At 41.7% G+C, this 24,973-nt stretch overlaps 1 protein-coding gene across 1 annotated transcript; it reads right to left on the minus strand.

The window, feature by feature from the left end:
* Window positions 1-4: 4 nt before the first annotated feature.
* LOC116326312 (PAX interacting (with transcription-activation domain) protein 1) lies at window positions 5-24,716 on the minus strand (the record flags this gene model as incomplete). Its single annotated transcript, XM_039607734.1, has 14 exons — window positions 24,516-24,716; window positions 21,946-22,080; window positions 21,674-21,717; window positions 21,298-21,361; window positions 21,043-21,153; window positions 20,675-20,750; window positions 19,081-19,602; window positions 15,740-15,849; window positions 11,172-11,907; window positions 1,437-1,531; window positions 1,237-1,332; window positions 816-953; window positions 540-661; window positions 5-137 (listed from the first exon to the last, which is right to left on the minus strand). Coding segments are annotated over exons 1-14 (2,463 nt in total), but the record flags the coding sequence as incomplete, so codon positions are not given.
* Window positions 24,717-24,973: the final 257 nt, after the last annotated feature.

Consider the following 24,973-nt stretch of genomic DNA (forward strand, 5'->3'; position numbering starts at 1 on the left):
GTGTGTAGATGGAGTATCGGCTGTGCTGGATTTGTCTCAGTGCTTCAAAGTTGCCCAGCAGTATATCACACAGCCACTGGGCATTCACACAAGGGATCTTCCACTCCTTGGCCTTCTCATATTTAAGCCCACTGGGTCTAAAGTGATATTAGCAAGACAACCATAAAACTGAAAGTGTGCTTGAGAAGTGAAGGTTCTCAAGCACACTGAAGGTTCAACCTTCACACAAGAAGGTTCGACTGAAAAATGTTTAAAAGAAAATGAGACATTTCAAACAAGTTGCAACAAAGTTGGGAAATAAAAGAGTGAAAATGCTGGACTAACAAAACAAACCATCTAATCTGACTAAAAAAGGTTAATACTTAGGATAAAGAGTCTTGAAGATAGTCCTTCACACATACAAATGAGGAGTACACTCCAAGAACGACATAAAACCAAAAGTAAGATTGTTCTTGTATAGTTTGAGTTCTATGGATATACTGCATGCAGTACAAAAGAATACCCAAAGAAGAACTCATCTACCCAACCCCAACTCTTACTCTTTGCAAATGAGAACAGTGTTACTGCGACAAAGATATCCGGTGTATCTGGCACCAGCCAGGTAGGCCATCAGTTTTAGATCATCTCTGTCAGCATCCATAAAACCAGTCACTGATATGATCTGAGGAAAGACGGCAACAAACAGAGAGCTGGAGTAAAGCTCTGACAAGCAGAAATACTTCCTGCCAATTGGAGTGCAGTATTTTGAAGTTCATTAAGTTCACCAAGTACAAAGATTGTAGAAAAGCTACTGTTAAAAGAAAAGGCAGACATACGTGCTGAGAGCAGGGTTTGGCTCCAGGAGGGAAGGCAAAAGGCAGATGTAACGTCCGGTGAGGAGGAACCATCCTCTTCTTCTTCAGCACAGTGTTAAGCCAGTGGGCGGTTACACAGCGTTTCCCCTCTCTGAGTGCCTGGCAGAGGAAACGTGCTTTTGGTTCAACTTCAACCAGCAGAAGCTCAGTATTTATCACAACATTCAGTCATACGCTTTCTCCTCTAGCCTTTGAAGCGGGTAATATCTATTCAAGGGTTTGTCTCATTCCATCACAACAAAGCATCAACATTTAGGTGATACTAAATGTTGCACTCCAGTTAAAGGCCAATAATGAATGAGTATGAAAACATTTATGATAGTCACACTGGGATTCCACACTCCATAAACTCTGTGTCTGTTCTCATGGGAGACATCCTTACCTGTACGTACATGCTGCTGACCTGACTTTCACACAGGAGATGTGTGCAGCGGCTGGTTAGGGTTGGATCAACTGAGCCTCCACATGCCTGAATGACCTGACAAAGGAGATCGGTAAACAAACACTGATCTCTCTGATGCTCAGCATTGTTTCCTGTCTTTCACCCTACTTGGGTATTCACACTCTCTCTCAGTGACTTACCCTCTTCCATGTAGCAAGGAGCTGTTTGTCAGCCATCTGTTCTGGATAGTCGGCAATACCAAACACACAGCCCAGGAGGAAGCCATCCTGTGGGACTGGGGAAAGAAAGAAATTACTGTCACTGAATCACAGACTGAAGATAGTGCAGGACTGACAGCAGTTTCAATCCTGCAGTTATAAAAGACCCAGCCTTCTATAGAAATTCATCATCTCAATCAGCAAGTGTTCTTTTCTTCTTAATTAGACTTAAAAGACTTGGACAGGTTCAGTCTGTGGTCACACAGACTTTGTGTGACTTGTGTTTTAGTGCGTTGTGTGATCTAAACTCATCCATTAAAGCACAAGTCACGCAATAACACAAAAAAATATCAACGAGCAACAGATAATCAGTCACTCTGTATTACTTGGAGTCTCCCATGTTGGAAAGAGCGGCGTGACAGCAGGCAGGTGGTGAAAACAGCTGCTGTCCTCTCAGCCATCAAAGCTGGCTCTTTCTCCTGTCTACGACCTGTGCTGCTGCTGACCGTGAGCACAGCAGCACATCAGTTTCTGTGTGGCCATTACACCACCTATTAGTTTTTAACCCAGTGACTATAAATGACCTTTCACCTCTGCTGGATAAAATGAAAATCACCACTTGTCTAAATGACATACTACCTGCTGGGCTGTTTAAAAATGTTCTCTCTGCCATTGGCTCCTCTACTGTAGAGATATGCAACGCCTCTCTTTTAACAGGTGTGGTCCCGAGGCCCTTTAAGCATGCTGTTGTTTTTCCGATATTAAAAAAGAGCAGTTTGGATCCAACAGAGTTTAAGGTCCATCTCCAAGCTCCCGTTATTGTCTAAAATTCTGGAAAAAGGAGTTTCAGATGAACTTGTGGCCTTTTTAGAAAAACACGAGATATATGTCAAATTTCAGTCTGGTTGCCACTCAAAGGAAACCACATTACTTAAAGCCTCTAGTGACAGAGTCACGGTTATGGTTTTGCAGGACTTTGAAACTGTCGATAATACCAGCCTGATAAACGGGCTCCGGGATGTAGTCGATGTGTCCGGTCTGGATCTGGAGTGGTTTCAGTCATACCTTTCCAACAGATCTTTTAGCATTTTTGCAAATCAGTTTATGTCACACTCTAAGAACCTGACTTGTGGGGTACCACAGGGTTCAGTTCTCGGACCAATTCTTTTTCTCCTGTACACGTCACCTCTAGGACTTATAATTAGGCAGTTCCCTGATGTGTCTTATCACTTCTACGCTGATGATATTCAGCTCCAAAAGTTGTTCTCTTTAATTAAATGCTTTGTTTAGCTTCCATTGAACAGTGGCTTGCAGGTAGGGCTGCCACTAGGGCTGCACGATTTTGCATTAAATGAGAATCACGATTGTTTTGCTTAGAATTGAGATCACGATTCTCTCACGATTTTCTTTTCCAATATAAATATTTATTGCACTTATTAACTGCACATCAGCTTCGTAACAGTTGAGACTGAACATAAAAACAATAAATAAACAAAAACAATAAATGCCTCACATTTTGTGGTTGCCGCAAAATGTTGTACTGCTTGAAATTCCGTCTCTTTCTATGTAAAATATAACAGGATACTGGAGTAAATTCTCTACCATCTCACACTTCTGTTTTATCAGTTCACTGACATTTATTCAGCTGTATGAAAACTATAACTTTAATCTCAGCCAAACCAATTTACCGAGGAACAAATAAAACAAAAAAAAGCCAAACAATAACATCTTTAAATTATCTGAGTGACTTATATATCATGTTTAACCTGAGTAGCGAAAGACCACGGTGGGTTTGAAAACGATGTGCCGGGAGTTCGCTGTTCTTGCCGGCTCTAGTGAGCCTTGAACCCTCTTAGCTATCCGGAAACATCAGAGCACTTTTGCAAATATGTGATGTCTTGATAAACCGAGCAGATATTTGAAGTTTACACAGCTACATTCTCGCCTGAAAATATGTTAAAAGATTATTTTGTAACCCAGAAAGAGTAATAAAAGTAATATTAAATCTAAGTAGCTGCCGCCATTGTTGAAAACTGGAATTGGCTGGGCCGCGCTATGAATTCTGGGATAGGTTGGGCCACGAAGGATACGCCCCACCCATCCTTCAAATCTGGGGAAATGAAGGATGCATTTTTCGGCCGCGTTTGGGGGAGTCTTCGAATTTGGACAGGCTTCGCTGCATCGCTGTAACGTAATTGGTCTACAAATGCGGTCTCCGAAGGATGCGGCCGCTAAATTTGGACACTGCTATGAAACCGGACACTGCTTCTTCTTCTTTGGGGTTCGGGGTCCAGCTGGCATCCGTGGACATGCAGTGCTGCCATCTTCTGTTTCAGTCCGTTATTACACTCTTAAATCCTACTACTTATTCCTGCATCTTTCGGGATCTTACAAAGCTTCAAACGACGCGTCGACTATTAATCGTCGACGTAATTGTGACTAGTCGACTAATCGTGGCAGCCCTACTTGCAGGTCAACTCAGAGAAGTCAGAAACAGTAATTATTGCTCCCGACAGCTAAATATCTGTAATCAAACAGCATCTTGGTTCTCTTGGCTCCTCTGTTCAGCCGAGCCTCAGGTACCTCAGTGTTACTTTTGAGTCTACCACATCCCTAGAGCAGTGGTTCCCAAACTTTTTCCAGCCACGTACCCCTTGAGACATGTCAGTCTCAGCCGCATACCCGCTGCTACCAACGACTCTCAGTGTCTATAAATACATTGCAATACCGCATGCATAAAATTAAATACTGCAGTAGATTATTTCTCACCACCAAATGAATTTATTAATATATTTTAGTAATGACAGAATTTAGTGTGTGTATAGTGTATCAAAAGATTTATTAGAATTCACCGTTTTGTCGAGAGCATAAAGGCCAGATATGAACTTTCATTAAACAGAACTTTATTTAATGTGATGATGTGCTTGAGCAGAGGCACACAGCTCTTCAATGTTTGGCTCAATTTGGAAAAGGCTGAGTCTTAAATCGTTTTCCACACAAAGTCTTGCTCTGTATTTTGTTTTCATGTTTGTTAAAGCAGAAAATCCCCTTTCGCATAAGTATGTGGTGGCGAAAGGCATCAGAGTCTTGACAGTGCGCTTAGCCAGCACAGGCTGTTCAGTGCGCAGTCCTATCCAGAAATCCGCCAGGGTCTTTTGAGCGTGTTCAACTTTTAGAGATCCATCTGTGGCGATCTCAATTAGGCTCTCCTGGTCAGACGGTAATAACAAGGTAGGCACGGGGAACGGGTGACGTATCCAATCATTTGAGCCGTCCGTCTCTGGGAAGTATCGGCGTAACTGTGCCGCCAGCTCCTTAAGGTGCGCATTACATTCACGCTTTACACTTTTTGATAGTGTGAGATCATTTGAGCACAGAAAATCATGCAGCACGGGAAAGACTTCAGTGTTGTTTGTGTCCATGCAGTTCTTCCAAAGGTTTAACTTCTTTATCATGGCCTCAACTTTATCTTGAACATTGAATATAGTTGCAGAAACGCCTTGCAATCCGAGATTGAGCTCATTCAGACGAGAAAATATATCACACAGATAAGCCAGGCACGTAAGGTACTCTTCATCATGCAAATGTTCAGACAGCTCAAAGGGATGGTTACTGAAGAAAACTTTAAGTTCATCCCTCAGCTCAAAGAAACGGGTCAGCACTTTCCCTCTAGATAGCCAGCGAACCTCTGTGTGGAGTAATAATGTCTCATGCTCGCTGCCCATCTCTTTGCACAACGCAGCAAATAAGTGGGAGTTCAGCGGCCTGGCTTTCACAAAGTTAACCATTTTTACACTCGTGTCCAAAACATGTTTCAAACGGACAGGTATTCCCTTTGTAGCAAGAGCCTCTCGGTAGATGCTGCAGTGTACCCAAGAGGCATCTGGCGCGACTGCTTGCGCCAAACCACACCAGCATGCACCATCAGTACAGATGGAAACCACACCTCCGTGTCTCCCAGTCATGGCCCGTGCACCATCAGTACAGATGGTGACACATCCGTGGAGTCATTCAGAAGTAGCTGCTGTAAACATTTTCTCTGACATAGCATTGAGTCCTAGGGATGCAACGTGTACCGAGTACAAAATCCGATACTTCTACCACACACGTTAAACTTAACCAGTAGTGTCCAGCTTTTAACACAAAAAATATCGTGTGTCAGAGTTGTACAACCTTTCTTAAACTCAAAGCGGTTTAACAAAGAAATAACTGTATAAATGACATGTCCTAAACAACCCAACTTATGATGACTCACTAAGTTCCTTCATGAATATTCACACATGGGCTCCACACGCATTCACACTTGTTGCAGGCCTGTTTGTTGCTCACGCCGGAGATGGAGTTAAATCTTCTTCCCCAGTAAGGCCAGTCTGACTTACATCCGTGGCACCAGTCATCCAGCTGTATTGCATAAAATTCACTGTGGAGTATAGCGGCGCAGAAGTAGCTGCTGTGAAAACATTTTCTGACATAGCATTGATGTCGCTTTCTAGTCACACACCGTGAGACAGTATTGTTTGATGATGGAATGGCAAATTATATTCAGGGTAGAGTTACATCACATAACATCAACTGTCAATAAGTCCATGGGAATTATGGACTGTATCGCTTATTTTTGCCTTTTCCCCCAACATTGTCCCCACCATATTTAAGGGCAGCAGGGAGAATGAGGTCCTCCACAATAGTGTGGTGTTTGTTGGTTTTAGCCACTCTGTAACTGACCATGTAAGAAGCTTGTAGTCTGTTTTTATTCATAAGATCTGGCACTTGAATGCAGGTTTTAGTTGTTGAAAGTGATTTTAGCTGTCCCTCAAAATATGCATCTAGAATCTTGGCTTTTTTTTTGCCTTTTTTTCATATTTAATGCAGCAGGGATGAGTGTGGTGTTTGTTGTTTTCTCTGTAAAATGTAAGAAGCTTGTAGTCTGTTTTATTCATAAGATCTGGCACTTGAAAAGTGAAGGTTTCATTGATTCTCTGAGACAATACTCTTTTGCAAAAGTGAAGGTTTTGTGAGCCTGAGGCAAAATGGCCAGGAAAATCCACCAATATTTATACACGTGAACCCCAGCGAAATATAATTGTCATTATATTTGCGCTTCTTTCATGAGGTTGTATTACAGTCCAAGCTGTCATGTCTCCCACTTTGATGCTCCGCATCAGACACTTCACCACTTTCCACATGACTGGCTCCAGCTATGCTAGCCACTTGGCTAGGAACCACAGACACATCCGTGCTAGCATCCAAATCTGACGAACACATTGTTGTTGAACAATCACCTGTGCGGTCACTGGAAAATACATCTTCAGATATAAGCTGATTGGTTGTTGTGGCCGGTGTCTCTGTGGTAGGGCCTTTTTTTCTCTTTAACCACTTGTCCATTTTCGCGCTGCACTGAATGCTTGGAGGCAACTTCAACTGTTAGGTGTCAGTAGGGCTGGGCTATATCATACCGTTCACGGTAATACCGGTGTAATTTTGGGCAACGATAGGAAAATGAAATATCGCGATAGAATATGGGTAAAACGCGCATGCGCAGTGCCTATGTTTACATACGCACATGGCGGCGACGCAGAATGAGAAGGGCGAAAGCGGATCGTTAAATGAAACGGATGAACCAGAATGTGTTTGTAAAAATGCTGCAACTTCAGTGGTGTGGAACTGGTTTAGCTTTCGTCCGTCAGATACACAACAAAGCACTATTTTTGGTAAAGAAAGCTAGCGGGCCGTCGTTATTACCGTGTTGTTTGGAAAATACGGCACACTTAAAATCAATCCTTTGATTTTTCTGAAAATCGTCAGTGCCCCTTATAATCCCACGTGCCTTATGTATGAATTCTGGTTGTGTTTACTGACCTCGAAACGATTTTATGTGGTACACGGCGCTCGAAAATCTGTCAAATGTTTCAGTACGACTTTGCTAAGCTACGAACCCGCACCGCTTGATGGATTGTCGGGGCACTACGGCTATCGTAGGCAGGAGCCTCGCGGAGTGATACGTACTGTGCTTCAACATAATATTACTGTATTGTGTGTGTATAACCTCTTTTTAAGTTTTGTGGATATTATACATGGTTATGCTGAGGATATGTCGGCCAATTTCCACTGGAAATGCCTTTTGGTTAAACTGTCAGCAAGGAATTTGCACTGTTAAATTTTTATATAATTTTAATGCACATAAAAAACAGCTGCTTGTTTAAGTGAAAATACATTGATGGGGTTTTTTGCACTAATAAAGTTGTGGAGTTGTAAAGTATTTTGTCTAGTGTCAATTATATCGTCAGTTATATCGTTATCGCAAATTTTCAAATGTATATCGTGATAAATATTTTTGGTCATATCGCCCTGCTCTAGGTGTCAGTCATTTGGGCAAGTCACGCCCATGTATTTTGTCAGAGCTATTTTTTTGCTGAACACCAGAGGGTGGTATATAGTCATGTATTTAATAGCTACACAAAACTGCATTAGCGCAAATTTCAGCTTTTTAAATTTGTGATCCCCACTCCAACCCCGACCCTCGCGTACCCCCTACAGCCACTTGCGTACCCCCGAGGGTACGCATACGCTAGTTTGGGAACTACTGTGGTAGAGCATGCAGCTACTTTATTGAGGGCCCAATAAAATTATATTTGGCTCATTCCATTTCAAGTCATGACATCGAAATAAAAACTTTATGGGCCAAAGTTTGGGTATAGACAATGATTGTACTAAAATTTTAGCTTCAAATAGCACAGTGGTGCAGTTGTTCCCTCACAGCAAGAAGGTTCCGAGTTTGAATCCACTACTGAATCTGTGTGGTTTCTTTCCAGGTACTCCAGCTTCCTCCCACAGTCCTGAGATGTGCACCTGAAGGCCCTTCACATCAAATACGGCATGCGCTGTGCTCACCAATAACTGCGCTCTGCTTGTACTTGATGCTGAAATACCAGCTCGTGTACGTATTACTTCTAGGGTGGGCTATTGTAATTCATTATTATTGGGCTGTCCCAAAACCTCCAATGAAAAGCCTTCAAGCTGATCCAAAATACTGCAGTTAAAGTACTGAGAAGGACTAGAAAGAGAGATTATGTTTCTCACATACTGGCTTTTCTTCACCAGCTCCCAGTTAAATCCAGTATCTAATTTAAAATAGTTTTCATCACATACAAGGTCTTGAATAATTAGGCCCCATCTGATCTTAAAGACCTCAAAGTATCACACCACCCCAATAAAGCACTTTGCTCTCAGACTGCTGTTTTACTTGGATTTGGAATGGTCTGGTTCTGTGTCTGCTCTACTGGAGCACTCAAAGTGCTTTAGTAGAGCATATAGCGTATATAGCGTATATCTCCAGTACGTAGTTCCCAACTGCCCTGCTGAAATGACACAAGGCCTTCCCTGAAATAGCCTCAAACTGTTATATACCTTTCAGCATTCATAGTTTTAGCCATTTTTGGCCCCCCATGACATCTTACTTGGGAACTGTAGCAAGCAGTAGGGCTGTGCGATATGACCAAAATCTCATATCCCGATATAAGAATTCTATCGTCCCGATAACGATATAAATCACAAAAATGTAACATTTTCTGTAAATTATGTGAATCTCGGGCAGCTCGACTTGCGGGAAGTGTTTCCAGCTGCGCGTCATGTAGCTGGAGTCAAGTATTTTAACAGATGCATAAAACTATACATTTTTAGACATAAGTTGTAACGGCCGCCGTTTTCTTTGTGAGTATTTATTACACGGTGTGCTGCGGGGAAAAGCCTGTTCTAACGTTTGAGTCTAAGGTTTGTTTTTTAGCACCTGGGGGCTCTTGTTTTGCTTCTCATCCGTAAATAATCTGCTCTTTCACGTGATTGAGTTTATTTTGAAAAGTTTCAACAGGATCTTGAGCTTTATTGTGAAGCGTTTATGTGGAACATAAACAAGCGGACACGCGATAGTGTTACCGTCGTTGTTGCTAACCGCAACGCATAAAAACAAGCGCTTGTCCGTCCGTAGTGTGGTTAAATTAAATATAAGAGAGGAAGAGAAATTACGAAATTAATATAGCCACTACAGTGACCATCAAAACGATGAAAAAATATTGCCGTAAACAGTTTATTTTGCGACACCACGAAACAAACGATAGCGTAAAATGAAATGATAAACGTTTTTATATCGTCATCCGATATATATCGTTATATCGAACAGCCCTAGCAAGCAGCATATTTAAAAGGAGCTCATTTATTGGATGAAGGTGTACAATTTCTCAGTTTAAACTTTTGTTATGTTATTTATGTTTTGTTGTGAATAAAAAAAAATGGCTCATGTGATTTCAAAATCTTTCGAATTAAAAGAAAGTCCCAACTTTTCTGGAATTTGGGTTGTATTCATTTTTAATAAACTCTGGCTCTCCTCCATAATGTGTCTTTTGTCTTGGGTTTCCCCCCCTCACCCCCAGCCGGTTGTGGCAGATACCTGCCCCTCTCTGAGCCTAGTTCTGCCAGAATTTTCTTTCTGTTCAAAATGATTTCTTCCTTCCCACTGTTGCCAAGTGCTGGCTTAAAAGGTGCTCTTTAACTGTTGGGTCTTTTCTCTGTATTATTGTAGGGTCTTTACAATATAAAGTGCCTTGACGCAACTGCACAATATAAATTAAATTCAACTGAATTGAACTAAACTGAAAAAAGATAAATTTCTTTAATAAAATAGCCCATTCACCCCCCTTAAGAACCTGAAATTTTCTCTTACCATAGAAATGAATCAGGATCTGTAATTTGTGAAAGATGCATCAAAAATCAAAAGTCTGAGTAAAAATTATTTTTTTAAAAAACAAACTAAAACTAAACTGTCGTGCACAAACTTAATATGATTAAAAGTGCAAACAACAATTAGTGAATATCTGAATGGTATATTGTGGTAAATGGACGGATTCTTATATAGTGCTTTTCTACTCCCGGAGCACTTTATACAACATGCCACATTCACCCAATAACACCCATTCACACAAGCACTTCCTTCTATGCTTTTGTTTACTAACTAACATTGAAACAACATCCCTGGGGAGCCAGGGATCGAACCACTAACCTTCCGATCAGTAGATGACCTGCTCTACCTCCCGAGCTACAGCCACCCCAGTTGTGTCACACAATGATGCAACATTAGACACATAGAATTTCACATCAAAGTTTTCTAAGTCACAAAAATGAACAAAATGCTATTTTAACTCTTATTATAACTTGGAAAACATATGTATACTTTTCATATTCAAGGCCCACGTTTTAGACGTGCACATTGCCCTGCAGCAGTCTTACAACTGAGTTCAACGTTAAAATGTACTAACTGGTAGTAAAAACTTAATCTAGCATATTCATAAAATTATTAAAATTCTTGCACTATTACTACTAATCCCTTTTTCATTGCTCTTAATTGTTTGACATTTCTTTTTATGACAAAAAATTATTCCCGTACTTTTAAATGTTTTGATCTTTTAAACTTTAACTTCAGACTCAGACTCCTACAGGGCAGTAGGTCTAAACAAAATTATTTTTTCTCTGTTGTAATTTCTCAGTCATTTAATTTTCACACTTTTCAATGTGTGGAAAAAAGGCCTGAACATGGATGGTTGGGTCGAAAATGATTTTTTTTTAAAAATGTGATCATTTAAATACAATGAGTGAAGTTTCACTCTGGCCTTCTTTAGTTCTAGCAGCATAAATGTGACCCTAGCCCACAGTAATCAAGACTTAACTCACTTTCTTGGCCCGGCTCGTGTCCAAACAGCTGGGAGACGTGAGGAGGCTGCTGGAGCTGTGGCTGCAGCATAGCTGTCTGCTGCTGCTGCACGGCCTGCTGGTTCTGATGCTGGTTCTGCAAATGCTGCTTTTGTTGCATCTGATGGTGCTGTTGCATGAAGTGCTGCTGCTGCTGTTGTAGATGCTGTTGGTGCATCTGCTGTTGATTCTGCTGTAACATCTGCATTCTTTGCTGCTGCTGCAACTGCTGCAGCTGTTGTTGCAGCAGCTGTTGCTGCTGCAACTGCTGTAGTCCAGGCCGTAAGGGCTGCTGGGGTCGCAGCTGCTGCTGGGAGAACACATGCTGCTGCTGTTGCTGGGAAAACATCTGCTGTTGCTGCATTTGTTGCTGCTGCTGCTGTTGTAGGAACTGCTGCTGCTGTAGAGGCAACTGTGGGAACCCCTGTTGTTGAGCAGCCTGTGGCTGTTGTTGTTGGTGGTGTTGTAGCTGCATCATCTGTTGTTGCTGCTGAAGGTGCATCATGGGGTGCTGTGGTTGCTGTGATAACTGCTGATGTTGCTGAGCGGCCTGGTTTGACTGCTGCTGTTGTAGTAATTGCTGCTGCTCGGCTGTCAGGGGCTGACTGGTCAGTTTGGCCTGATTGAAGAGAAGAACATTGGTGCTGTTCAGGGTCTGAGCATGACTCTGATTCGTCTGCTGCTCCAGTGGCTTTGTTTGATTAGCAGGCTGGATAATCTAGAAAAGAGATGATCAAATGAAATGAGAAAATGAGAATTTGCTGGGGGAACAGCAAATTGAAGATGTTTTCAAAAAGAAAGCCATGAGGAGCACATCTGGAAACATACCCACTGTAAGAGACAACTCAAGGAGCATGACCCCCTAGTGTCAGGTTGTCTAGAGTCAGACTTTCCACACAATTTTGTGTTCTCCAGCAGCCCGTCAGTCACTGATAGTCTCTTGGACAAACTGGTGACTGTGTTTGTCTGACACAGATCAAAACATTTATTTCAATTTTATTTAAACAACGCCAAATCACAACAGCAGTCACCTCCAGAAAAACGAGGTGAAGTACCAAAATCTTGGCTGACCTGCTTGCTGCTTATCCGAGACAGCTCAGATCTCCTATTGTTCCTGTGTCTTTATGTTTTGTTTGGTCCCAAAACTTGGAATTATTTCCAAAAATCTTGTTTATTTTTATTCTCCGATTTAAATACAGTTGTATGAGATTAAATCTCTTCTTTTTACTTTGTCTTGATGATAACATAACCAGTGTTGGGCAAGTTACTTTGAAAACGTAATTATTTATAGTTATTAGTTACTTCTTCAAAAAAGTAACTGAGTTACAAGATTCTAAAAGTAATTAATTACTTGAAAAGTAACTATTGTGTTAATTCAAAAAAAAAAAAAATGTTTAGCCCTTTGGGGTCCAGGGTGTAATTGGCCATTTTAACCACTTTTGATTTTCCCTCTACATTTCACCTTTAAAAACTATTTACTTTGCCTTGTTTGGTATCATTCTTTTCAGCACAACCTCACGTGTCTGAATTTACAGTTATGTTTTCATTTTGATAAACTGTATTAACACAATTGATCTAAAATCCAAGTAGTAAAAGTTATATTTTTTACTGTAACAACCACAAACATGTTTGTGGAATCATATTTCATAACTTTAAATGCAAATATAAATTGTCAATTTAAAAATCATATGCACAGGTTTTGTAAACAAAGTTATTTGCAGCCATTTATCTTATACCCTTTTTTTATGACCATTTCAAACTATTTACATAACAATCAGGTGTTCTGCATTCAATAAGATGCCACACAAATTATTTGTGCCACTCCAAATATTTCTGTCCACTATAAAGGAGAACATCACAGCCTGATACCTGCAGGTCTGACAGCAGCAGCTGTATCACTGCTGTTTTCTACCTGGAGACAGCAGTCGCCTCATTGTTCTGACACACAACACAAAACTATCCACAAGACAACACACTAACTACACAAGACAACACATTAACTACACACTCCAAACACGCTAAACGTCACAAATCTCTCACATCTCAAAACTCTCTCTCTCTTTTTCTGCTGTCTTTCTTTCACTCTCTCTCTCTCTCTCTCTCGCCGTCACTCCTAAAACTTCCCCCTCTTCCTAAATAACCAAATGGCATGTTGCCATATAATTTTTGATTGGTCAACATGGTGCATTTTTCCACCAACATGAAAGAGCTGTTTTTTGTTTTGTTTTTTAATTTTTTGCTCATAAGCAGAGCTTGCGCTTGCTAGCGCTGTCCTTAGACAATAAACATGACGAAACTATTGAGGAAAAAACGCCGCATATATATTGTTTATCATGACTCTGGTTTTTACGTGGCCTATCAGCACAAATTAAAAACTGGTATATATCACCTTGTTGCTTTGTCATCTTGAAGTGGTCATGTGATTGGCTTACCACGACTACTTTATTCTTCCTCAGTCAAACAGCAGCACTCATGCGATTGTTTTGCCCCCTAGCTCCAGGTGTTGTGCCAAAAAGTGATCGTCTGTCCGTGGGAGCGCGCGCAGCTGTTTTAAACCTGTAGCGCCCAGATTACTTACAGCTACTTCCGTGCAACTGATATAACGTGTGGTAAGCTAAAGACAGCTTCAACTGTCTGTTTGTTAAAAAATAGTAACGCGACCCCACTGCATTTTCTTGTTAGTAACGGTAACGGCGCTGTAACGATAGAAATAGTAATTAGTTAAGATTACTCGTTACTGAAAAAAGTAATGCCGTTATTCCCATCACTGAGCATAACTATTTATACATGTACATGACATCATTACAGCCTCTATATAAAAAGACTTGGTCACCATTCCCCAGTGGTTTGTAAGCCTTATGTCACCGTAACTTTTTTCAAACCAGATATTAGTTGCAGCAGAAGATCTGAATGAAAAACTAATAAAGCAGGATTTATGGTCCAGCAGAGGTTGAGAGTTTGTAGTCTGCTCTGCTGTCGCTGGAGGCAGTGTACAATACATGCGTTCCAGCCAGTCTGTGGAGAACTCTTGCTTGCGTTGTAGTTAGTCTGTCAGCCAGCCACAAAGAACAGTGAAGTTCTAAAATCCAAAGAGTTGAAGTGAAACTGAATGTTAGAAAAAAAAGAAATTTGTCACTGCAACCTAACTGCGCACTTCATGCTTGATTTTTTAAATGTTTTAAGCCTGTTTGTTTTTTTGGAGTTCCCGTTCCCAGTGAACTCCACTGTCACTTCCTGCTTTGTTGTGACCCACAACTAATCAACTCTTACCACTCTTACGTTATTTGCTTCTAGTGATGCGCAGTCAGAACCATGGAGAGCTGCAACAGAGAATGTCTGCAGTGGGTCAAAAGCCCCTCTCCCCCCTCTGTCCAATCGTAATTGTGTACATGGATGGACACATTTGCTAAACTATAAATCCCCTTTAACACTGCATGCTCCTAACTGTTCTGTCCATTCAAGACCTGAAGTCTTTATTGGATCATAAGGTGATTGTGGGGGACAAAGAAGAAGCTGCCTTTCCACTGATTTCTACACCAACGGGTGTGTTGCAACCCGAAAGTGTGTTTTTTATATTGTCATACTGCGATATTATGTTCTGCTATCTCAGATTCAAACTGCACAATATTTTCATTCACCAAATTTCAGAATCTGAAAATTTGGGTCACGGCTTATCGTTAAGAGGTGATGATGGTGCGTCCTGAAGCCAGACAAGTTGAGAACCACCGTTTTATACAATTGGATTTGGAAGCCAAGTTCAACTTATACATACACAATATGGTCAGAATTTGTAGCGTGTTACCTGTATTGGCCACTAGTAAAAATGCCTACAGCCAGCATAGAAACCCCATTAACCTAATGTGCATGTAGATTAGAAGACGTACCCAGAGAGAAGCCACACAGGCTCTTCTTCTGATTTTTGTTTCCGTCTGTATTTTAATGTAGTGCTACTCATTCGGACTCCATCCAGGAAACTTCAAGCTAAGCGGGCAGGAACAGCTGTGACTGGGTATGCTATGTGTAGCTGTGTTGTTGGGCGGGATTTAGGGAGTGCTAGATTTGCTTCTCATTCTATTTGATGGAACATGCATTTTTTTGTATTGGTTGATCAGATTAACCGTGCGAAGTCAAAATCACGATTGAGATTCAAATGTGAGTTGACGTGTGCAGTCTTATGGAGCATCCATCCACTCAGCATAAATCACCACCCAAGACACAGTGAATATCTCAATGAAATCTTCTATGCACCCTGTGCTCCCACTTTGCAGTACTATCCAAATATTCCATCTATGCTGTTCTAACATCTGTACAACTCTTAAGGTTTACGACCCTGTCTGTAATAGCTACTGCCCCGTCTTACTTTCTTCAACAGCACGTGTGTCACTGTCATAGTGCAAAAGTAATGATTCAAAATGTAAAATAAAACCAATAAACACAGAAAACAAATAAACACTCAAAGCACACTCCTTTAGCATTGTTTCCTTTCTAGCCAATGTAAGAGTGTTGGTGAGAAGTGCTGGTGCTCAGTGGAAGCAGGCTGTGTTTCTTACATGAACGCTGGCTGCTCGATTGGCAGGCTGTATGTCGGAGTTGTTGGTGATGTTGCGGAGCGTTCTAACAGCCGGGCTCCACCCTGACATGTTCTCTGGAACAGATACACCTGAAGAGGTGAGAGAAGTAGCATCTTCATTGACAGGATATTGCATCAGGAGTAACAAAACAGAAATCATACAATTTAATACATTGTGCTCAAAGAAAAACAGAAAAAAAAATATTAATGATATTTACTTTTTTAAACATCATTAGAATGTTCTGGGCATTTTTCACTTTTATTGGACAGTGCAGAACTGAAGAGTAGACTGGAAAGTAAGTGTGTGTGTGTGTGTGTGTGTTCCTGTCTAGCTATCTTTGTGAGGACCGAAATCTGCCTTCTACTATACTTGTGAGAACCAACAGTAACTTGTGAGGACACACAACCCAGTCCTCACAAATCTGAAGGCCTTTTTGAGGCTCAAAATGTGGTCTTAGTGTCACGGTTACAAGTAGGTTATGGTTAGGTTTAGGGTAAGGGGCTAAGGAAACCATTATGTCAATGAAGGTCCTCACTAAGATAGCTGAATGGGCTTGTGTGTGTGTGTGTGTGTGTGTGTGTGTGTGTACATGTAAACAAAATCTAAACAACACTGAGTTTGGCTCTGCTGGCTGCTCTCCCACCGCACTAAATCCTGTGAGCTCACCCTACTCACCTCAGCATCAGGGAATTTTCTATGGCATGTTTTCAGACATAAATGTCTAAGTTTTATTTAGAGAAATACTCAATGACTGACCGCAGTTTTCTTGGCTAATTCCGACTTGCAATTTTTCTCTCCAAAAAGTAGCTATGTTAATGCTGAAACAAGCAAGAAAACAAGGTAAAATATTCCCTCCAAACAAAACGTACAAATTCTAAAAGCGCAAATCAGTCCGTGCATGATTACATTGCTCTGCCCATCAAAAAGCCACCTGCATGAATATGGTTCGATCCCTGGCTGCTCGAGTCTACATGCCAAATATACTAACTCCAAGTTGCTCTCTGATGCATCCATTGGACTGTGAATGTTAGATAGAAAGCGCTTACATGGTAAAATCATAGAAAAAGTTCTTGTGTGAATGGGTGAATGAGGCAAGTTGCATGAGTGATTTGAGTGCTCAAGTAAAGTAGAAAAGTGATATATAAGAACCAGTCCATTTACAAACAAACAAAATCAACTTTTCTTCAATGCAAAAAATTATTTTCATAATAAAAGAAATTCTTACACTTTAAAATTTCCCACAAACTGCACTCATTTCAGGGCTCTAGACTAACTTTTTGACATGGGCGCACCGGTACGCCTAACTTTAAAAATTTAGGTGTACCGGCACAAAAGTTAGGCGCACTCAAATTTTTCAACCGCATCGCTTAACACCGGAGTTTTACATGTGCACTTTCTTTGGGGGGAGTCAGACAATATTCATTTCTGAATTATTAACTAACAAACTTGTGCTTAAAGTGCTTTGTCAATATTGTAGAAAATGTTAAACTTAATCATCATCTTGGCTCCTCTGACGACGTGTTTGCTGCTGCCTGCTGCTGAAAGGCAGTGGGGAGAGGGGACACTTGGGCAGTGCATTTATTGAAGCATATAATGTGTTTTCTGGATACACTGCTGTTTTTTCAGCATTCAAAGATTGATGGCACCGTGTCAGAGCTGGCTATGAATTTCAGATGGATCAGTCCTTAACACAAAAGTTATCAATAGTTCTTTTCATCTTTTCTTATTACCCACAGCTACATCCACTTCTGTCAGGCTTAGGCTGCTCACTAGGGCTGAGTATCATCACTGATTTCTATAATCCATTCGATTCCGGTTCTCAAAGTCCTGATTCGATTCAATTTAGCCTCAGACAGTCAGAAATATTATAATTCTGATCATTTATCAGTACTGATACACATGAGACTTCATCAGAATTGTGAACATCACAGCAGATGCCTTTGTGTCAAAGTAACTGAGAATAAAACACAGAAAAACATGAAGGAGATTTTCCTGGTCTGGCGTTTTATAGCAGATAACCTTAAAAATATTCTGCAATATTCTGCAATTTTGCATAATTTTAAGAAGTTTAAATTTCTTCAGTATTGAACAGCAGAAATTAGGCTTTCTTGTCCGAGGTCATATAAGTGAAAAAAAGAAAAAGAAAAGAAAAAGACCGCGGCCGACAGCGCTGTAAACTGGGTAGACTGGTGGGTAATAAGCGAATGAATAATGCAGAAAACAGAGATTTGAGACAGCAGCTCAGAATCAGCGCAAAAAAGACGGAAACACAGCGCGGACCCGACGCATCAGAATCGCTAAGCTCCGACAGCGTGTCCGTGTTCGGGCCATGGGGTGAGAAAGCCGAGAAAGACAAAGCTGATTCTGATGCGTCGGGTCCGCTCTGTGTTTACGTCTTTGTGTGGAATCCGTTAATGAATTGATATCGCTTTATTCAAGCCACTCACCTCTCTCTTCCACCTGCACTTTCAACTGGACCACGGCCAATCAGAGAGGTCCCGCCCCTGACTATCTCTGATTGGTTTAGTCCACGATAGGGGCATAATGTGTGTCTGTTGTTGACCACACGGAGTTGCAGAGATTTTTTTTTTTGTTACCCGAAAATATTTGGTCGCACCGGTGCGACCAAATATTTTTTTTTTTTAGTCGCACCACTGAAAAATTTGGTCGCATTTGCAACCAAATTGGTCGCACTCTAGAGCCCTGCATTTACAGGACCTATTCTCAATGAAACAACTGAAAACGCAGTGCTTCGGGCAGCACCGTATACCTCTCTGCAACCAATTTCCTGCTAATGATTGGCTACAACTGTTCACAGAATATGCACTTTTCCCCATCAACATGTGGTTGCCGGGAATCGCTGACGGGTCCAGAACCAATGGAGTTTTAGGAATCGATTCCATAGCGGCTATCACCAGTTTCCAACAACCACTAACTGACTTGTCAGGGAGGACTGATTTTCCTTGTGACTGGTGGTTACCAGGTCATCACAAAGCAAATTTTTAGGCCCAAATCATTAATTGCTGCCTTGAGGAGACTGTTGTTGTGATTTGGTGTTACATAAATGAAACTGAATTAACCTGATTTATATGAGCCAGAGGTCTCTCACTTTATAACTGTTTATGTTGGCAAAGGATGTGAAGCTGCACAAATCCAATGCTCTCTCTGTTGCGCACATGATGCATTACAGTGGCTTAACAGTGTTGCATTAATTTTTATTTCCACAAATACTTCCCATACTATCTGACATTTCTCAACACACAGTGTGCAAGAGAATCTAATGCAGGCCTGAGCTGAAAATGAAGCTTTTAAAAACCTACCTTGCTGTACGGAGTGAGCGATGGCGGCAGCAGCAGAGCGAGCCTCTGCAGGCACGGCACCGCCACTACCGGGCACAGGAGGCACATTCGCACATAAGTTGATCAGCCCACTGCCTGTGGACGACACTGGGTCTTTGATGCCGGGTGGCCCACTCCGACGCCTGGCTGTACCAGTTGTAATAGGGGGAGCTGGGGTGACCACTTCAGCTGGCGTCCAGTTGAGGTTGGTGCCCTCCTTCTCTGTGGAAGAGTCGTCGTCGGAATCATCAAACATCCGTTCGCTGCGGCGCTCGGGTTTGCGTGGAGAGGTCGGGGAGACAGAATTCAGTCTTTTGGGTCCCGGTCGTCTGCGGGGGCTGGACTCCTCATCTGATGAGCCACCACTGGACAGCCGGGATCGCTGGGGGCTGTAGCTTCCATCAGAATGATGGTTGTATGACTCTGCTTCACTCTCCTCCTCTTCCTCTGGCTCCACATATGTGAGTCTGGGGTGATAGAGTGCCTCCTCCTTCCTGGCTTTATCTTTAAATGGTGAAGAGAGGGACAGGTTATTACAGATCTTCTGACTGACTTATAATGGCTCACAGTGATTACTAGCACCTCCATTATTGGTCAGAATTTATAGATTATTAAAGTTGAATAAAGCTGGGCATACACTGTGCGATTTTTTCAGTCGCGTTATTCAGCTTCTGCTCAAACAGCACGATTGACTCGCAGGGGTTATAAGTTCGCAGGTCACGATTCAGGGTCTCACACTATACGGCCCGATGCTCTGATGCGACCTGAGTGCTCACACTGTGCGTCCATAAAAATGAAGGTTATAACAGAAAATCTGTCGCTCGCTCTCCCTCTCTGTCTTTCACTCACACAGACACGCACACCACCACCATCAACTTTGCTAAATAGCTAATGAAAAACATTGATCAGGCAGCTGTGATTGAGCAGCAATGTAAATCCAACTGTTTTCATGGTTGTTGTGGTCGTGATAATTTTGTGAGGCCACATCGAAAAGGCTCGGATGAGCTTTCCAAAGTTCTACAAGTGCCTCCATCGCTTGTGTCCAGATCACAAGCTGCACTGCTGTGCTACTCCGTCTTTTTCACCGACATTTATGTGTTTGCGTGTGCGCAGTGTGAGCGGCTGCGGTGACACCCTCACGACGGTCGTGAGGATTTCAAACAGGTTTGAAATCCTCCCGACCAAGCGATTGATGATCGGGAGCTGGTCGTGAGGTGTTAATCGCTTCTCGTTACCCCACGTATACTACACGATGCACCACACACGATGAAGGCGAAACTCGGGCCGATCAACAAAACGGTCGCACGACTCAAAAATCGGCTCAAAATGGGCCAAAAATCGCACAGTGTATGCCCAGCATAAGGAAAATGAACTGATACAGGAATAAACTTTCTTTTTCCAACAAAAGTAGTGAAAATGCCCGTTTCTCAGCAATTTAGTCCAAAACCAAAGATATTCAGTTCAACATACAATGTTAAACAGAAAAATACAGTTTGAAGAAGCTGATAATTAACAACTTGCCTTTAAAAGAACAACTTGATAAAACGCATCATTAGACTGCCTGCACTGATGTTACCTTTAACAGAATCTGTGATCCAGTCAGGGGTGACAATCTTGATGCCGGAGTGCTTCAGAGCACACTCAAATTTAGCCTGGAGACAAAAATACATACACACACACACATATATATATATATATATATATATATATATATATATATATATATATATATATATATATATATATATATATATATATATATATATATATATATATGCAATCAAATACCATCTGTAGTGAAAATAAATAAGTGAACCTATGAAAAGTCAGATATGACTTTTGTCAAGAAGAAAGTAGCAGCTAACACCATATCAGCACCGATGGTAAAGAATGAACTGTGGCACCAAGCTAGTTTAGATTCAGCTCAATGGAGCGCACACTCACCCCTTTTGGTTCCTTCAATACTAAATGAGTGACCTTCTTGTTTAGGTTAAGCTGGCATTCTCCTCCATAAAAGGTTATGTAAGCCCACAGGGCATTGAGATCATCAGGAAGCTGTGTACAAACACAACAAACAAGCTTCACATTTTTCAAAGTGAGTACAATACCACCGAACATATACAGTGCATGTCTACACACCTGATAGTGACCCTTCTCATTTTCTCTCTCTCTCACACACACACACACACACACACTTACTCTGGGAAGACAAGCTGTGACACCAAAAAATATCTGCCCCGATTCTGGCGAGAAGCCAGTAACTCTGTGATGTTCTTGGTTATGGAAAAAGTAAGAAAGGGAGAAGCCACTCTTATTTGACAATTTGAGGTAACAAGTCCATTCCTGTGAATTCATATTTGCCTGTTATTACCAATATGGTTACGTTAGTCTCTAGGAACAGACTGATGTTTAAAAAAAGGATTTGACCAGTAGCTGATGCTCACATTGTTGTGAACTGTTTTTGTTTTTCATAGGTCTAGTTATTACCCTTCAGTACCAATCAATGAATTAATATTGATTTATGTATTGGCAAACAGCAGTCTGAGCTGTGCTGGTCTGGACAACGGAAGGATACGGTAACAGGTCTCCACATCGGACTGACAGAATGACCCAGGATGGCTGAAAAACAGAAGTCAAGCAGAACTGTAAGTCAAAGGCTGACAGCGTGTCTGTAAGCTGCTGGTACAGACTCAACCAGAATGCATAAATGATCAGGCAGAAAAAATACTGCTGTATGACAATTTTATGGCAGAGGAGCTAGAGCTGTCTCAAAAGTTATGTTGTTACACAATCAAGTGAGAAACAGAAAAACTTGGAGTAGTGAGTATGTTGTAACACAACCCTTACCTTGACAACAGGAAGGTCAAAAACCTCTCTTGACTCGCCCACCTCAGGGTTGTCCCCATCCTCTGCAATGATGTGAGTGGCCAGTGCATTGTAGGACACCTCCTTTGCTTTTCCTGCTTTTAGCAGCTGCACCACCTACAGTACGAGCAGAGAATTCCATCAAGTCCCACATCAGCTTGGGGACTATACATTATGAAGTTACATCAATTTAACTAACTAACACAGACACTGTGGGGCGATCGTGGCTCAAGAGTTGGGAGTTCGCCTTGTAATCGGAAGGTTGCCGGTTCGAGCCCCGGCTCGGACAGTCTCGGTCGTTGTGTCCTTGGGCAAGACACTTCACCCGTTGCCTACTGGTGGTGGTCAGAGGGCCCGGTGGCGCCAGTGTCCGGCAGCCTCGCCTCTGTCAGTGCGCCCCAGGGTGGCTGTGGCTACAACGTAGCTTGCCATCACCAGTGTGTGAATGTGTGCATGAATGGGTGAATGACTGGATATGTAAAGCGCTTTGGGGTCCTTAGGGACTAGAAAAGCGCTATATAAATACAGACCATTTACCATTTTACCATTTACTGTGGGAGCCACAACTTCACAAAGTTATTTCGAACTAAATAGGTCAGAAGGATAAGTGTGGGTAAATACAGATACAAATACTGATATTCTTAATAAACTGTAGATGCTCTGAGCACAGTGTTTCCAACACAAAGTCTTGTGGAAGTATATTTTGTGATTTCTTTATCATCCATGTGAGAATATCAGTGATTATGAAAGCTCAGTTGCTGCTAACCAGAGAGCTTTGATCTAGTGTTTCTCTACAGGCAGGCTGCTGTTGTTGGCTTTCTCAGTGTCAGTCAGCAGTCTCAGCTCACTCTCAGTCAGACAGGTGGCAACTCCTACGTTTCTGACTGCAAAGAGGTGGACACTTGGTTTTATTGTAGCTCACCAATGTTGCTTAGGAGAACAAGGACTACCAGCTAAAGTCCAAGACCTTAAAGTCTATCCACACCAACTTTGGACAACATCCACATTATGAAAACTGAAGACTAATAGTCATCACCTTTTGGAGGAGGAGCACAGAGTCTGAGAGACAACTTCAAACTACCTTCACCCAGGCACCGATTCAGGGCAACCTCCAACATTTTAATGAGGAAATCTTATTGGCAAAGGAGCATTGTTTAAGCTGACGCCTGTGGCAACTATCTGGCAGTGTGAGCACTTATCTAAGAAGGCCCATCCCTGACAAACAAAATTGTGACTAGTGGATTTCAAAGGCTGTAACGCTTCAATTAAACTTTGTATCAAAGATTTGACACATTTCATTTATATCTTGATGCCTATTTTTATCACTGGAACTATTTCCACACATTCTGATCTCGGACATGATCCCTTAAGAGACAGCAGTGTCAGATCTGTTGCTGGCAGACCAAAAACCTTGCTGGTTTAGGGTGTAAATGTCAGCATATTATCGTGACTGTAAATATGTGCAAAAATATATTTGTTCAATGCAATCTTCAAGACTAAACCGCCATTAAAGCCCCTTCGCACTGGCTGAAAATTGGTCTGTCACATCCCTTAACATGGACTGCATGAAGCACTAACAACCGATCATTTAAGAAATGAAAAAGATGAGAAGCCCTGTGCTCCACCCAAATCTAGTGTTAATATTAACATGTTTGATAATAATATTACAATTATTACCTGTGTGCCATAATAAACAAAGACGGAGCTGGTTACTGTAATTTTTCAGTGAATGATACTGATATAAGAAAAACTGAAATACTTTTTTTGATAAATTTTTTATCTCTCCTACCGTGCACTACTTCATTCTAAAGGAAGACACGGCACTGTCCACCACACCTCTCTGCTCTGAATAAGTGTAACTGAGCCTTTAACCGCAGCCAGACTTCAACACGACCCACTAGATTTTAGAATGTGAGGTTTTGCTTGGAGCAATCCCAATAAGACATCAATCCACGAGAAGACCGTAAAAGATAATTGTATTGTTTGTTCTCGGTGCAGATTCAAAGCGTCTGGATAGTGCCATTTGACAGGAAGGACGGCTCTTTACCACAGGTGTTCAGTACCAACGAGTGGAATTGCGGACACATGCGCAGTAATGGGCGAATAACTGAGGAAGATGCTGACAGTCATAGGTTGATGAAAAGTAACACAATACACTGGCAGTGCAGCGTTTCACTGCTTATCAAAAGTGCCAAGCAATATTACTGAGGCTAATCGTTTAGAAAAAAAATGCTAACAAGCGGCAACAGCAAGCCTGAGCCTCACAAACCGCAAGCTAGAAGCTAGCAGCTAACATGCAAAACTCGCAGCTAGTGCTAAAGGGCTGCGTGAAAGTGCAGTTTGAAGGAGCTTCTGCACAAAGTATTCAGTGAGCGAGCGTCACTTGAAAGTCTCAAGCACCGTTACGTGGGCTCACAGAGGTCAGCTAAAGACAGCTCAAATACTTAGCTACTACTTAGCTTCTCTTGCATCACCTGCTTTACAGTCAATGACTCTAGCTAGTTAGCACAGGCTACCAACTTGGCTAAAGCTGCTAACGTCCAGAACCTCACCTTTTGATCAATATCCCCAACCACGTAGAATTTGACATCTTTGAAAAGCTCATCGGAAACCTTGATCTCTTCTTCAGACATGACTGGCCATGAAGGTCGCGGCACTGTATGATTCAAAAACAGCCAGAAGCTCAAAGTGGAAAGTGCCTGCGCTGCAGCAGCTGATTACAGAACACCGGACACACACTAGCGCCAAATCGCTTAGCGCGCCTTGGACTGCAGCATTATGTGCTTGCTGAGGGGGGTCTGTCGCAAATCAACACTTCTGTATTCAGTCGCTTTGGTTTTTATATCTCTCTAAACATTGCATCGCTAAATGTAATTTATCGTAAATATTACTGGGGTAAAAGAACTCATATAACAGAATAACGGCGACGGGAATTTACAAATATGTTTTCAAATAGACACATAACCCCCCTGTGACGTAAAGGTTATTGTTTTGATCTAAACGTGAAACC

This window comes from Oreochromis aureus, unplaced genomic scaffold, assembly GCF_013358895.1.
Source record: "Oreochromis aureus strain Israel breed Guangdong unplaced genomic scaffold, ZZ_aureus HiC_scaffold_338, whole genome shotgun sequence".
Taxonomy (NCBI): Eukaryota; Metazoa; Chordata; class Actinopteri; order Cichliformes; family Cichlidae; genus Oreochromis; species Oreochromis aureus.